Source organism: Camponotus floridanus, unplaced genomic scaffold (assembly GCF_003227725.1).
Source record: "Camponotus floridanus strain SB8 unplaced genomic scaffold, Cflo_v7.5 scaffold279, whole genome shotgun sequence".
NCBI lineage: Eukaryota > Metazoa > Arthropoda > Insecta > Hymenoptera > Formicidae > Camponotus > Camponotus floridanus.
In genome coordinates, this window is record NW_020229413.1 from 48,069 (window position 1) to 63,169 (window position 15,101).

General features: G+C 41.5%; 1 protein-coding gene across 1 annotated transcript; it reads left to right on the top strand.

Annotated features, from left to right (window-relative positions):
- The first annotated feature begins 58 nt into the window (after positions 1–58).
- On the top strand, positions 59–6,710 carry LOC112638275. The gene is made up of 3 exons (XM_025409660.1): positions 59–206; positions 708–2,567; positions 6,655–6,710. The coding sequence occupies exons 1-3, from the start codon at positions 59–61 to the stop codon at positions 6,708–6,710; spliced, it is 2,064 nt and encodes a 687-aa protein (XP_025265445.1).
- Positions 6,711–15,101: the final 8,391 nt, after the last annotated feature.

Genomic DNA, 15,101 nt, shown 5'->3' on the forward strand with positions numbered 1-15,101 from the left:
CAGCGCGAGCACCCTCTCGGAGGCCACCGCAGCGCAACGGGAGCTCCGCAGCCTCTGCATGGCGGGCGGGTTTCCTCTTCGGAAATGGGTGGCCAACCACCTCAACATCCTGGACGGCGTTCCGCACGAGCACCGGCTGACCCACTCACCTCACTCGTGGTCACACGAGAGTCACACAACACTGGGTCTTCACTGGCACCCGGCCAGTGACCACTTCACATTTTCCCAACCGACACGTCACTTCGACGAACTTACAAAACGGCGTGTCCTGTCCGAAACCGCACGAATGTTCGATCCTCTCGGCTGGATCACCCCGGTCACAATGCGGGCCAAGATCCCCAGTCCGCCTGGCTCCAGAAGATCGACTGGGACACTCCACTTCCATCAGCGGACACGCTCGCTTGGCGGAACCTGCTCTCGCAACTTCCGCGCCTCAACGAGATAAAGGTATCTCGTTGACTCGGCAGCGACGGTCCGCACTCACACGTCGAACTACACGGATTCGCCGACGCATCGGAGCGAGGGTACGCCGCCGTGGTGTACCTCCGCTCCTCCACTGGAAGGGGCACCACACTCCACCTGCTGACCGCTAAGGGCAAGGTCGCGCAAGGTGAAGCCCGTGTCCTTGCCGAGACTCGAGCTATGCGCGGCCGCCCTCTTGACGAACCTCGTCGTTCACACGCGCACTCTGCTAAGTTTGTCCTCAGCTCCAGTCTTCCTTTGGTCGGACTCCAGGGTCACTCTTCACTGGATCCACGGACACGCCTCCCGCTGGAAGACCTACGTGGCCAACAGAGTGTCGCTGATCCAGGAGCGGCTACCCGAGGCGCGGTGGCGACATGTGCCGGGCAAGGACAACCCAGCTGACTGCGCCTCCCGAGGAGTTCTGCCCAGCGACCTGGTCGGTCATCCTCTGTGGTGGACGGGACCATCCTGGCTTTTAGAGGACCAAGCAAGGTGGCCGAACAACGACGGCGCCCTGCTCAACGCTGCTGTGCCGGAGCAAAGGGCCGTCGCCTCGCTCTCGGCGGCTGTCAAGGACGTCTCCGAGTCGGCCTTCCTGCTCCGTTTCTCGTCATTGCACCGACTGCTCAGAGTGACAGCCTGGTGTCTTCGATGGCGACGGACCGGCACCCGGAGATCTCGCACCACCGCTGACGCCGCACTCTCACTCATGTCTTGCGAGATCGAAGACGCACTCCTTCACTGGATTCGCATCACACAGACTCTGCACTTCCTCGGCGAGATCACAACACTCAGCAAAGGACGCGCCTTGCCAGCCAGAAGTCCTCTCACCAAGCTGAGTCCGTTCCTCGACGACAGCGGTGTAATGCGAGTCGGAGGACGACTGAAGAACGCCATCCTGTCTCACGACGAGCGGCATCCCAGCATTATCCCACCGGAGTCAAGGTTGACTCACTTGATGGTGGATTCCTGCCACCGGCGGACCCTGCACGGAGGAGTGCTCACCCTTGGGTTGCTCCGTCAACGAGTCTGGATCCCACGTGGTCGAGCAGTCGTCAAGCGGGCGATCCACCGATGCGTCACCTGCACGCGGTGGAGAGCCGCCGCACCGCAACCACTCATGGGCAATCTGCCTCGGGAACGAGTGACTCCTGCACGCCCGTTCCTGCGCACCGGGGTCGACTACGCCGGCCCTATCCTCATTCGGGCCAGCAAGGGACGAGGCCACAAGGCATCCAAGGGCTTCATCGCAGTTTTCGTCTGCCTCAGCACCAAGGCGGTCCATCTGGAGGCAGTCACGGACTACACGGCCGAGGCGTTCCTGGCTGCCTTCCGCCGCTTCGTCTCCCGGCGAGGCCTCTGCAGCGACGTCTTCTCCGACTGCGGCACGAACTTCGTCGGAGCTGACCGTGAGCTGCGGGAGCTGTTCTGCGCTTCCTCTTCCGACGGCCGTCGGATAATTCACGCAACAGCTTCCGACGGCGTGAGATGGAGGTTCAACCCCCCCGCAGCACCACACTTCGGCGGACTATGGGAGGCCGCCGTCAAATCCACCAAACACTACTTCCGAAGGGTCATCGGCGAAGCCACCATCACTTACGAGGAAATGGCGACCCTCCTCACTCAGGTGGAGGCGTGCCTAAATTCGCGTCCGTTGCAGCCGCTGACGGACGATCCCGACGATCTGGCGGCGCTAACACCAGGGCACTTCATCATCGGCGCCCCCCTCGTGGCCGTTCCTGAGTTCCTCCGTCGCTCACGTCCGAGAAGGACAACGCTCTATCTCGGTGGCAGCTTCTTCAAAAAATGCGCGACCACTTTTGGGAACGGTGGACGCGCGAGTATCTCAGCACTTTGGCGTCACGACCAAAGTAGACCAAGGACGAAGCCGGCCCGAGCATCGGCGATCTGTGCCTGCTGCGATCGGAGATCACGCCTCCGACGAGATGGCCACTCGCCCGCATCACGGCACTGCACCCAGGAGACGACGGAATCACACGCGTCGTCACCGTCCGCACCGCATCTTCGGAGTTCACTCGGCCACTCGCGAAGATCATCCTGCCAGGAGACAACGCCAGGGCAGACTCATCGCAACCGGATTCGTGAGCCCGCACAATCACACGTTCTTATTTCGTTTCTTCTTTTTTTTGCTGCGGTTTCTCATTAATTCGTTTCACCGCATCGCACTTCACTCGCGTCACTTATAACCTCACGTACGATCTATAATTATTATAAGAGAATTTGAAATTTGACAGTAATCGGTCTATATGTGATGGAAAGATGTTATACGCAATACATCGTCGCAAAAAATTAACTTTGATTCTGTTGGAAATAATAGATTTCCTAAGCTTAATCCATGATTTTAGTAGTTTAGTGGTCTTGTGGCTGTATTTAATATCAATATAAGAGAAAAACGAATCTGATCTGTAACGCATATTTCAGCCGGCGTAATTTTACAAATATTGAAAAAAGCTCTCTTCGAATTTAATAATGAAATGGAAGAACATAGGCAATAGAGAGCAAGTAAATAAATAAATTATTAAAGATCGAGTACAAGTAATAATAATTTAATAAAGTAAACTATAATTGATATAAACATGTTAAGTACGATATAAATAATTAAAAATAATAATAAAAGAAATGTACGGTACGGACGTTTCTGGCTCTTGTTTTGAGCCTTCTTCAGCGCAATGATGTAACATAAAAATTACAAATAATAATGTGGTGTAGGAACCATAGAAAAATTGTAATGATAAGTGTTATAAAATCAAAAATCGATGTCGCATAGACGCAAAGTTAATAGACGTTTATCAAAATAATAGATTTATGGGCATCACTAAGAACTTGGACGTCAAGCTATCCTACATTAGCTTAAACAAATTAAATAAATTTATCAAAGTACATAAAGACCATATTCCTTCTAACTGCAAAACAAATGTAGTCTATAAAATTAATTGTTCCGATTGTGATGCTTCATATATTGGTCAGACTTCGAGAATGTTGAAGACGAGAATTTCTGAACATAGATCGCAGATTAATAGGAATCATGCAACTCGCTTAGTCGTCACAAATCACAGATTACAATGCGATCATAATTTTTGTTGGAATGACGTCCAAGTCTTGGATGAAACTCCATTCTATAATAGAAGGCTTATTTCCGAAATGCTGCATATTAAGAGACAAAGGAATGGTTTGAATTTACAGACAGACACAGAAAATTTACCGTCTTTATATCATGACATTATAAACAAGCTTCCGAAAATATGAAAGTCATGCTCTAGTATATATATCGGCCGTCTCTGTAACATTTTTGACAGTAACCGATCTTCATGTTGAACCTTGTTGTTTTTTTCAACATTTTCATTATCGTAGAACAGTTTCTCTGTAAGTACTTATATTATTAGTCTCCTCACATTATTTAAGTGATTTATTTTTGATGTTGCCAATTTCAGGCTGCATTTGGTACTGTTGTCAAGTTTCTGTTCTGCATCTAATTAACTCTCACAATGAGGTTCTTTATATCTCTCGCCATGGAGATCTATTATTTTGATAAACGTCTATTAACTTTGCGTCTATGCGACATCGATTTTTGATTTTATAACACTTATCATTACAATTTTTCTATGGTTCCTACACCACATTATTATTTGTAATTTTTATGTTACATCATTGCGCTGAAGAAGGCTCAAAACAAGAACCAGAAACGTCCGTACCGTACATTTCTTTTATTATTATTTTTAATTATTTATATCGTACTTAACATGTTTATATCAATTATAGTTTACTTTATTAAATTATTATTACTTGTACTCGATCTTTAATAATTTATTTATTTACTTGCTCTCTATTGCCTATGTTCTTCCATTTCATTATTAAATTCGAAGAGAGCTTTTTTCAATATTTGTAATTTTAACTATGTTTATGTGACCTTTAAGTGTTAATTCGTTTAGATATTCTTCACATTCTGATTCCAAAATAATTTCATTTATAACTTTTTGATTTTCTTTTAGTGAAAATATAATATTTGTAGAAAATGGTTTTAAATATTCTTCTTTTAAAAAATTTCGACAGATTTGGAAAAGAAAGTTTCTAGATTTTGGATGTAATAAATGAATCCTTGTTTCTAATGCTTGAAAGAAATAATGCATTAAATGCATTAAAGAAATTTAAAACGTATTTTAAAAACAGGAAATAAGCTTTCATCTCTACGTTGTCCATCATAGACAATAGATATTCTCCAGAATTTGTTTTTTCACTTACAATCATTTCAGTAAGAAAGTATTTAATTGTATTCCAAGATTCAAGAAGCCTTTCGATGCAGAAATAGTGCGAAAGCCAGCGCGTATCACATAATTTCAATATTTTGCGATTTGTTTCTTGAAAACATTCACAAAATTCACGAAAAATAGCTGTACGTTTTGGACTGCTATTGAGATAAGTAGCAATTTTTTTTAGAAATTCCTCGCAATATGAAGGCATTTTAGAACAGGCTGCATGCGCTGCTAATCCAGAAGAATGGCATGGGCATGAAAATGTTAATAAATGTGGACAAATTTTTTCCAATTTTTTTTGAAACGATAAATGTTTCCTGTCATAACAGATGCATTATCGCATGATAAGGCTACGATATTTAAAAACGGTATCTGTAATTTCCACATTTCACATTAAATGCCTCAAACAACTTTTCTGCGCTTGAATCTTTGGCATCAATATCGATTAATTTGACTAATTGTGAGCGAATATCTAATGTCTCTGGATCAACGTATCGAACAAGAAAAGTCATCCATTTATTATTTGTTACATCAGATGTTTCGTCAATAAAAATTGTAACTTTTGTATTTTGAAGCTTATTGACGACACGATCTGTTTCGACCGGGCACAAAACATTTGTAATAATGTTTTTACATTTTGTTCGGCTCATGCTCATGCTTTTTAACACATTAGGATCTTCTCCTATATGTTGGAAAAAACTGAGGAATTCTTTTGCCGTTTGATGCGAAATATTTTTATCAGCAATTAATGCAGCATATCTAATTTCTGCTATTTTCTTTCGCTCTTTAAACGAAAGTGAATAATTTGCTACGTTTTCGTTTGTTATATTCTTTGTTTCTGTTTTAATTTTACATATTTCTAAATGTGCTTTGGATTCTACATGACGATATATTTTGGATAAATCCGCTTTCATAGATTTATCGCAAAATAAACAAAAAAATGAATTTCTATCGTGTGATATTTTTTACAACCATGGCTTAAATAATTCTATCTCTAGCCACTGTTGTTGAAACTTGTATTTTTCGGATATTTTTTTATCTACATTTTTATTATTATTTTCATCAGTGCATAGAGATGAATTATTTTCTTTAATATTATTTTTATGAGTCGCAGAATTCGCATGTCTCAAAACATGCGTATTGCACGAAATATTTTTATTGCATATTGTGCAATGATATAAGCTTTCATCAAAAGGTACTTTACGTATCCAACAATTAATACGCTCATCATTGAGCCAATACTCTGAAAAGCTTCGCTTAGATTTTTTTTTAATTCATCGCACATTATGAAATAAAAAATAAGCAGAAACAAAAAATTAAAGAAGAGTGAATAAAAGAAGATAAAGTCAAAAGGATAAAGATATATAAAAATTTTAAATAATAACTCACAATCGGGATCGTGATAGTCTCTTGAACACCAAGGTTTCACAAGGCACGTATATAAACAAATGCCGAGTGTGCCTCATTCTCAGTACACGAAAGAACGGCGATAAACGAATTTGAACTGAACGTCAACATAATGGCTCGTAAGTAAATCATTATATATTTGTACACGGTAAAAAACATTTTGTATTTCTGTAGATTTTTCTTGTGTAGAAATTTTTGTGTTAAATTTTTAACATACTTTTATGTTAATGTAACATATTGTCGTTGTGTTATTTTGACTTTTCTACATTGAGTTAATATTCATCGTTTCTAAGAGTTAAAAACAACACAATAACGTTCAAATGTTACATTTTTGTGTTAATTTTTTTACACATTACTTGTTATTTATTTACATATTTGCCTTCTGTTAAATTAACATTAAAATTAGAGTGAATAAATTGGAACATGTGAAATATGTTAAATTTAACATAAAATGTTTTACTGTATAAAAAAATACTAAGAAACTCATGTTTTTAATTTTTCTAAATTTTAGAGGAAATCAATGCAGAAATGGGCGCGCTCGCTCTACAAGAGCCAGATATGCGGTAGTTGATGCAACAAATGTTGCATCAACAACAATTGTTCCACCAGCAGCTGCAATTGTATATACAGCAGCAGCAGCATCAACAGCAACAACAGCAACAACAGCAGCAGCAGGAGCAGCAGCAATAAGAAGAGAAGGAACAACAGGTGCAAAATGGTAAATTATTTTTTTATATTAAATTTTATTTATCCAATTATATATATATATATATGTATATATATATATTATAAATATATTATACGTTTATGTATATACATATTTATATATATTTGTAACAAAAATAAAAAACATAAAGAAAAGCTGTGGAAGAGAAACATTGAAATATCGAAGAGCGAGGCTCGCTCAGCAGAGTTCCGCGTCGCGCGTCGCCCGTTGTTTTCGTTGCTTGCTTGATAAGAAGGAGACAAAAAACTGTATTCTGTCCTCTTCTTTTAGCCGAAGCTCGCCGAAGCGCCGAGCTCACACGTACGCTTACGCACACATCTCCGTTACCCTCTCCACTACGTGTGGCATGTTGCTTGCGGAGATAATCTTGCATCCCTGCCTACCCCCCTGTTCACCCGCGCCGCCGTCACCCTGCCCCTCAGATATTCTATCTCTCTCGCTCTTACGGCGCTCTCTCTTGCACTCATGGAAAAATTGAATTAGAAACGACCTATTCTCCCTACTGTCGCGGTACAGTAAAAAGAAATTATTCGCCGATATCCATCGATATTAGTTTATTCGAGCCACGTGCGCAAACAAATATGGATAACGAAGCCGTCGATAGAGAAATCGAGCGCATGCGAGCGCGTAAATGCAAACACTGTCCCACTCGACGTAACGTACGGACGCACTCAATGCGATATCCGAAACCGACGCAGCGCAGCCCCGCACTATGTACCATTAAAAGAAGCGCGAACAATGATTCCCGAATTTGACGAAACGACGCGACATAAATTACAGGAATTCTTGAACGGCTGTACGTACGCGGTACAAAATATTAATCCCGCGGACGAAGAATCATTAATTCAAGCAATCTTATATACTAAATTAAAAGGTAAAGCCATGCAAGATTTCGAAACGCGAAGCATCCAAACATTTGAAGAATTAAAAACACAACTCGAAATTTGCTATCAAATGAAGCAAAGCACTACGCATTTACAAATCGAATTTAATTCATTGAAACAAAAACGGACCGTCGAACCGTACACGCATTCGGACAACGAGTAGATACTTTAGCAATGAAATTGTACAAATCAATGGTGGAAGGAGAGGAACGACCTCCTACATTTAAACAAGCAATACAAGAAACAATTAAAAAACAAGCGTTAATACATTTCTAAATTGGGCTTCGCGACGAATTAAAAATACTCGTACGATCGCAGCGATATACCACGCTCCAAAAAGCGATAAGTGGAGCGAGCGCAGAAGAGAAGCTTATCGTACCCTCTGCAACACGAGCACCCGGCTTCTTTAATAAAAATAAATCCGATGTTAAATACACACGGACAAATAAAAACGCTAATATACAATGTTATAAATGCGGAAAAAATGGTCATTACGGACGAGAGAGCCGAAGTAATAAATTCATATTGCCTAAACCTGAAAAATCAACAAGTATAAATACCGTGAATAAATTCTGTAAACATTGCAAAAAATCCGGACACAGCCGCGAAGAATGCTGGAATCTAAACGGACGACCGAACATAAATAGTAAAAATTTTAAACAACTAAATAAAACTAATTATAAAGATAACGCACGCGAGAAAAAGGGTGCGAATAGATTACGTAAGAAAAGCACGGACTCTGCAAGCAATAGTGAAGAAGAGGAGCAGGAAGAAGCGAGAGAGAAGCAACCCCGACCTGCCTTAGAGTATCGCATATCACATGTCAAGGATGTACGTGCACCGTCGAAAGAAGAATTACTACAAATTACATTGCTTATACAAGAAGCAAAAAATAACGAAATAAACATGCTATATGACGATTCGACAATTTCGCTATTAAAATTAAGAAATCTAAAAGATAACGCACTAATTTATAAAAAGAAGATCGCGTTAATAGGAATAAGCGGTTATAAAGTATATACGATAGGAAAGATGTACGCCACAATTAACATTAATAAACATAAAATTAAACATACCTTTTATATAATAAAGGACGACACAGCCATAGAACATGAAGGAATTCTCGGATTGGATTTCCTTAAGAAGCAAAAAGTGAAGTGCGATTACGATATGAACGAAATTAAAATAAAAGACGCGACAATAAAACTACACCCTTGCAAAAACATAACTTTAAAACCACATAGCGAGACAATAGTACGAGTCGCAACTAATCGAAATCAAATAGGAATAGTTCGAACGGAAGAAGCCGTACCCGGAGTGTACATTGGAAGTTATCTAGTGGAGCCCGAAAATTTTTCGTGCCCCATCAGCATAATAAATGCCACTGACAAAATTGTGGAGATGACAACTCCTATAGTTGCCTTAGAAAATTTAGAAAACAACGCAACAAACGATATAAATTTAATAAAATCGGGAAAGAAAATTCAATCGAATATTTCACGCAGTCAGAGAATTTGACAATCACTGGGCACTCAACATTTAAATAAATAAGAGAGGCAGACTCTTCAACAAATCTGCGAAGAATACAGTGATATATTCCATCTGGAAGGAGAACCACTGACATGCACCGCAACGATCGAACATGAGATAAGCACGCGTGCCGACACCGCGCCGATTAATGAAACCATACCGATTACCCAAGAAGCATAAGGCGGAAGTAAATCGGCAAATACAGGAAATGCTGCAAGATGAAATCAGGACAAGCACAAATCAATGGAACCTTTATTAGTAGTGCCAAAGAAAGCAGATGCATCAGGAAAACCGAAACTTCGAGTAGTCATAGACTTTCGGAAATTAAATGAATTAACTATAGGCGACTCATTCCCGTTGCCTAATATTACTGATATTCTAGACCAACTGGGAAATGCAAAATATTTCAGTACATTAAATCTAGCGTCAGGATACCACCAGATCCCAATGGCTTAAAGGAATAAAAATAAAACAGTTTTCTCAACTCCCTACGGACATTATGAATTTAATCGAATGCCGTTTGGATTAAGGAATGCACCAGCGACTTTTCAAAGGCTGATGAATTCAGTATTAATGGGAATACAAGGACTTAGATGCCTGGTCTACCTTGATGACATTGTGATATACGGATCAAGTTTAGAAGAGCACAACAAGCGATTAAAAGAAGTAATGCAAAGATTGCGAAAAACTCATTTAAAATTGCAGCCAGATAAATGCGAATTTTTACGCAAGGAGGTAATATATCTGGGTCATATTATTTCCGAAAACGGAATATCTCCAGACCCGTCGAAGTTAACGGCAATAAAGGAATTTCCGACGCCGAAAAAGGTGAAGGATATCCAATCCTTCATAGGATTAGCCGGAAGTAGTAAAACTATGGGGATTCTAACCCAGGTCCTCTCAGGGGGGTGAGGCGCGAGGGAAACCGCGGTGGAGTGACGTCACGCGCGGGGAAGGAGGAATTGTGGTGCGCGGTGGGTGGCGTCACGTGCGGGGAAGGGGGATCCGTAGCGCGAGCGATGGATGAGGGAGTCCGCGAGGTGAAGGGGAATCCGCGTCGCGAGCGATAGACGAGGGGATCCGCGCAGTGAAGGAGGATCCGCGGCGCGACCGATGGACGAGGAAGTCCACGCAGTGAAGGGGGATCCGCGGCGCGGCCGATGGACGAGAGGGTCCGCGCAGTGAAGGGGGATCCTCGGCGCGAGCGATGGACGAGGGGGTCCGCGCAGTGAAGGGGGATCCGCGGAAAGAAGACGGTGGTGTGAGAAGGACAACGTTACGTGTGGGAAAAGGATAGTGCTACGAGTGCGACAAGGATGGCGTCATCGTAGGACAAGGACGACGCATAGGTGGGAGAAGGACGACGCAAAGGTAAGTGAGCAACGAGTATATCAAAAGAAAGAGAGAATGATAATATTGTAAGATAACGCGTACGAGAGAGAACGATAACGCAACGTGTGAGAGAGAACAATAGCGCGAAGACAACGCGTGCGAGAGAGAACGATAATAACGCGAGACTTACAATTAGCGCGTGCGAGAGAGAGAACAATACCGCGAGACTTACAACTAGCGCGTGCAAGAGAGAACGATAGCGCGAATACGACGTGTACAAAATAATACACAACGATAATATCGAGATTAACGCAATACTTACAACTAGCATAAGAGAGATGTACGTAAGAGAGATGAGGACGCAAGGAGAGGCGCGTAAATAATCACATTTTTTACAAATATATAAAATATATAATTTATTTAACTCTGTACATTTTTGTGTCAGCGTGAGAGATTACTTATTCTAAGCGCGAAAGATGAAGATAGACTTACGATTAACGCACGAGAGAGAACGATATCGTGATAACTAGCGCGAGAGAGAAACACAGGAATGGGAACGCAAGGAGAGGCGCATAAATAATTAGATTTTAAAAAAAATTAAAATATACAATTTATTAAAAATGTGTGTGTGTATTTAACATATTTGTGTGTGTGTGTGTACTTCAAATTATGATTATAATAAGAATAATAGTAATAATATAATAAAATAAAATATAAAATATAAAATTTAAAATATAATAAAATATAATAAAATTGGGGGATGCGGGGGTGCGGGAGTGGGGGGTCAGACGGAGTCGGGTCAAAGGGACGGCCGCTCCTGTAACAGCAAAAAAGGTATTAAAGGATTAATACAAGTGTAGTTAGAGAGAGTTAAGATTTATAAAAAAAATACTTACATCTGTGCTCCCCATTACACATGCCATTGGGTGCCCGAATCTCCCCGAGTACCCAAATCTCCTCCTCCATGTAGGGCTCTTCCTCGAAGAGCCGCCGCAGATCGATGATGTCCTCCTTGTCCTGCGGACTCTCCGGAGCGTAAATATGGATTCGAAGAATCATCATCATGATGTTTCAACCACCGATTATAAATCTTAAATACATTTTGTAAAGCGCAATTTTTTTACATGATTTTCACAACGCATAGTATTTTTAACATCTAACTTATTTAAAGAAGCTACATCCTCATAGTCTGCATCCAAAGTTTCGATAATGATATCGCGTTTCTCGCATCATTGTCCAGTATATCGGCCAGCTACTGCCGTTTTTCGTGACCTTTAACGAGAGGTGACGCATCATCCTCCTCCGTTGCACCCATCATCGTCGTCGTGATTAAACATTTCGACTTCCAATATGAAACGTGTCCATCATTCCACGATAATCCATGGTGGTTTTTAATCAGCCATAAAACCTGACATCTTTCAGATTTTGTGAGCGTGTGCCTTGGTACTGGACATGTAAAAATGTAATGAGAAAGTACGGATCCTTTTCTCAAAACCGCAGCTTCCTTCACGACAAAATTTTTCCCAACGATAAATACTTGCAGATCCACAAACGTTGGCGCAGTCATGATGATAAGATCCGATCGCAGACTGATGTCGATTGTCAAACATCTCAATCTTTTATATTTTTCTTCATGTGCAATGGAGGGGATATTTGCTGACCTATGTAATTTTGCGGACTATTAGTCAACCATTAGTCAATGGATTATATTCGACAACCCGATCGTGCAAGATGAGACAATAGGCGGTAGTATTCATCGGTATATTTTCCCTGCACTCAAACTATATTCTCACGTTCACGGTAGCAGTTTTGACAGACTCGTTTTGTCGCGAGCAATCAATGACCGCTAGAGGACCGCAATGTAGAGACTTTGGAATGGTTAATAGCGCGGTGCTGTTATCGCATCCGTAATAAGATTTGCGAAAACGAGAGTACATGTCGAATAGGACGGCGAATCTATTTTTTTCAAAATCTAAATTTAAATCATCGTAGGGATAAAATTCCGAGTTTAAATAGAGTTTAACGTTGGTCAATTTGCAGTCATCGAACACTGTAACATCTTGTGACACTGAATTCTTTTTACCAGTTTGCAGTGCAAAAATCACGTATCGCGGTTTCTCTAGCTGGGAGGCGGCTTGCACGGTTCACGAATGTTTGGTCGTGCTATGTAGCAGAGGAAATTCGTACAGATCTTAAGATCGGAAACTCATGTTCAAGTATCGTCCGCTTTCCAACATTCGCAACATTGATAATTTATTAATCTCATTCAATATTACATGAGGCATACGCCACTGTATCTTGAGTAATTCAATCTCAGCTTCCGACGACGGATGTCCGAATAGACAATTATTATCGTTGCGCGAACGTATCAAAATCAATTCGTGACGAGCGTTAATAATCATCACAACGCGTTTATAATCTTCGCAAAATCCCAGCAACAGCGGCACGCAAAAGTTGAAATAATTTTTGTCACCGTTGTACGTCAAATCCCACGCAGCGTTCTTCAAGTTTATATTTTTCTGGTGTATTAGAGAGACATAATTTTTGAGCGTCGATGTTATTCCAACATTTCTGTTGCGATCAATCTCTACTCCGTCGAGTTCGTATCGAAACTCATCCAATATGAATGCGACGCAATTGTTTCCCAACCTTCATTTCATCATTCGCTTTACGCACATTAAACCTTCCCTCGATATAAAGAAAGCTTTCGCACGGTAACAAATCCTGTACAAATCCTGATGTTGTATAGGTATTCGTATCTCGTCACTGTATCCAAGCGTTATATTGGCGTACGGATTGTACGTATGAGTCTCAATCTTGACGATGCGATCGTCAAAGACTGGCTCATTTTCGATATTTAAAATATCAATCATTCTTTTCGTACGATGAATCCCCATGATTTCAAAAATTCACAATTCAACGCGCTCAGCTTCTTTTTAACGGCTATCTTATTATTGTCACCCGATACCGCTCGCCTTACCGCAATAGTATTATCCCGCGTAAAAGTATTGTCTCTCTCATGCTCCGTTCCGTTCAGTACAAGCATACTATGTTTGTCGCCGCCGTATATGCAATCTTATGGTAATTTCTTCTCCTCGAAAATCGAGTAATCGACCTCTTTGATCCACAATACGTATCGTTAAATCCGTAATGCTCCGTACAACGATCGGCAGATAAATGATCTGTGCCGGCGTTTCCGATATCTTATATCCTGGCGGTACGCTCGGTGAAAATTCATGTATCGTGTGTACGCGCATGCTGTTGCTGTACGCACCAGTAGTCACGTTGCATTCTATACGAATAATATTTACGTTTATAATATTAACAGGTTCGTCCGATTCATACCACTTGCGAGGTTGCAATATACGTTTCGACGAGAATCCAAGCAAGGATCCTACATTGTCGGGTTTGGTAAAGTTTATTCTGTAGGCGCATTTGATTTCACTCTTTAGCGTACTGTGATTGGCGCGGAGCGCTATTGAATATTCCTCATCATAATCGTTTTCACCATCTCTGGAAAGGTGTTCATCTCGCAAAATTGCGCGTTTGAGATAGTCATTTATGGCGTGCAATTCGTACGATCCTTCGGGAATCGTAATTTCCTTGTCGTTGTTGCCAAAATAAAATTTATTATTCGAAAAATTTACATTCGGAATCGTATCATAAGTTTCAAAATCCGTTAATCCGAGCTCGTAATCGGCATCGGGGAAATAGCTTACAGCGAGAACGCTGCTTTTGCCTGTCAACGTAAGTGCCAGTGACATGTCGAACGAATACTGAGTCGTGACGATGGATTGTCAGGCTTTAAATTGATCGTTTGAAGAAATTTTAAACACAATTGTCCATAGATACTCTGATTATAACTTTGATAAGATGTATAATTGTATTCAATTTTCACTCGTCCGAAATATCGCACAAGTTCCTTGGGCGGTCGAAGATTTCCAAAACTGTCGAAATATACGACACGATTACCCCTCTTTGCGTACGCTACCCAATGAGTACCGGAACCATCAATGTCATCCAAATTGGCGATATCGCTCTTGTTTCGTCGTACACCACTTATCGGTAAATTATTGCGCATGAAAACACCTCTAAAGAAAGGTATGCGCATACGTTTTGCAAGTTGTTCCAATTGCACGTTAGTTGTCGTATCCGTAGGCATTTTTAATGCTTTTTCGACGTTTTTTTTTCTGTTAGACTTTGTTGAGAATCCCTGTTCACGCTTGTACGGAGCGAGATAAAGTTCACGACCTTCCATAGCGCAATTGTGACGCTGCATTTCTTCCAGCTGATTTTGCGCCGCCTTGCTATCGTTTACCGCCTTTGCGATTCCCGCTGCACCGCCGGCCAAAGAATCGATAACTCCCAACAACGATAAAAGTGGTAAAATACCATCGCGTTTCGCTACTGGAAGTATTCGTTTTTTCCTCTTCTTTGTCGTCAATGGCTTTTTCATCCCCATGCCGAGTTTTGTCTTGCCTTCAT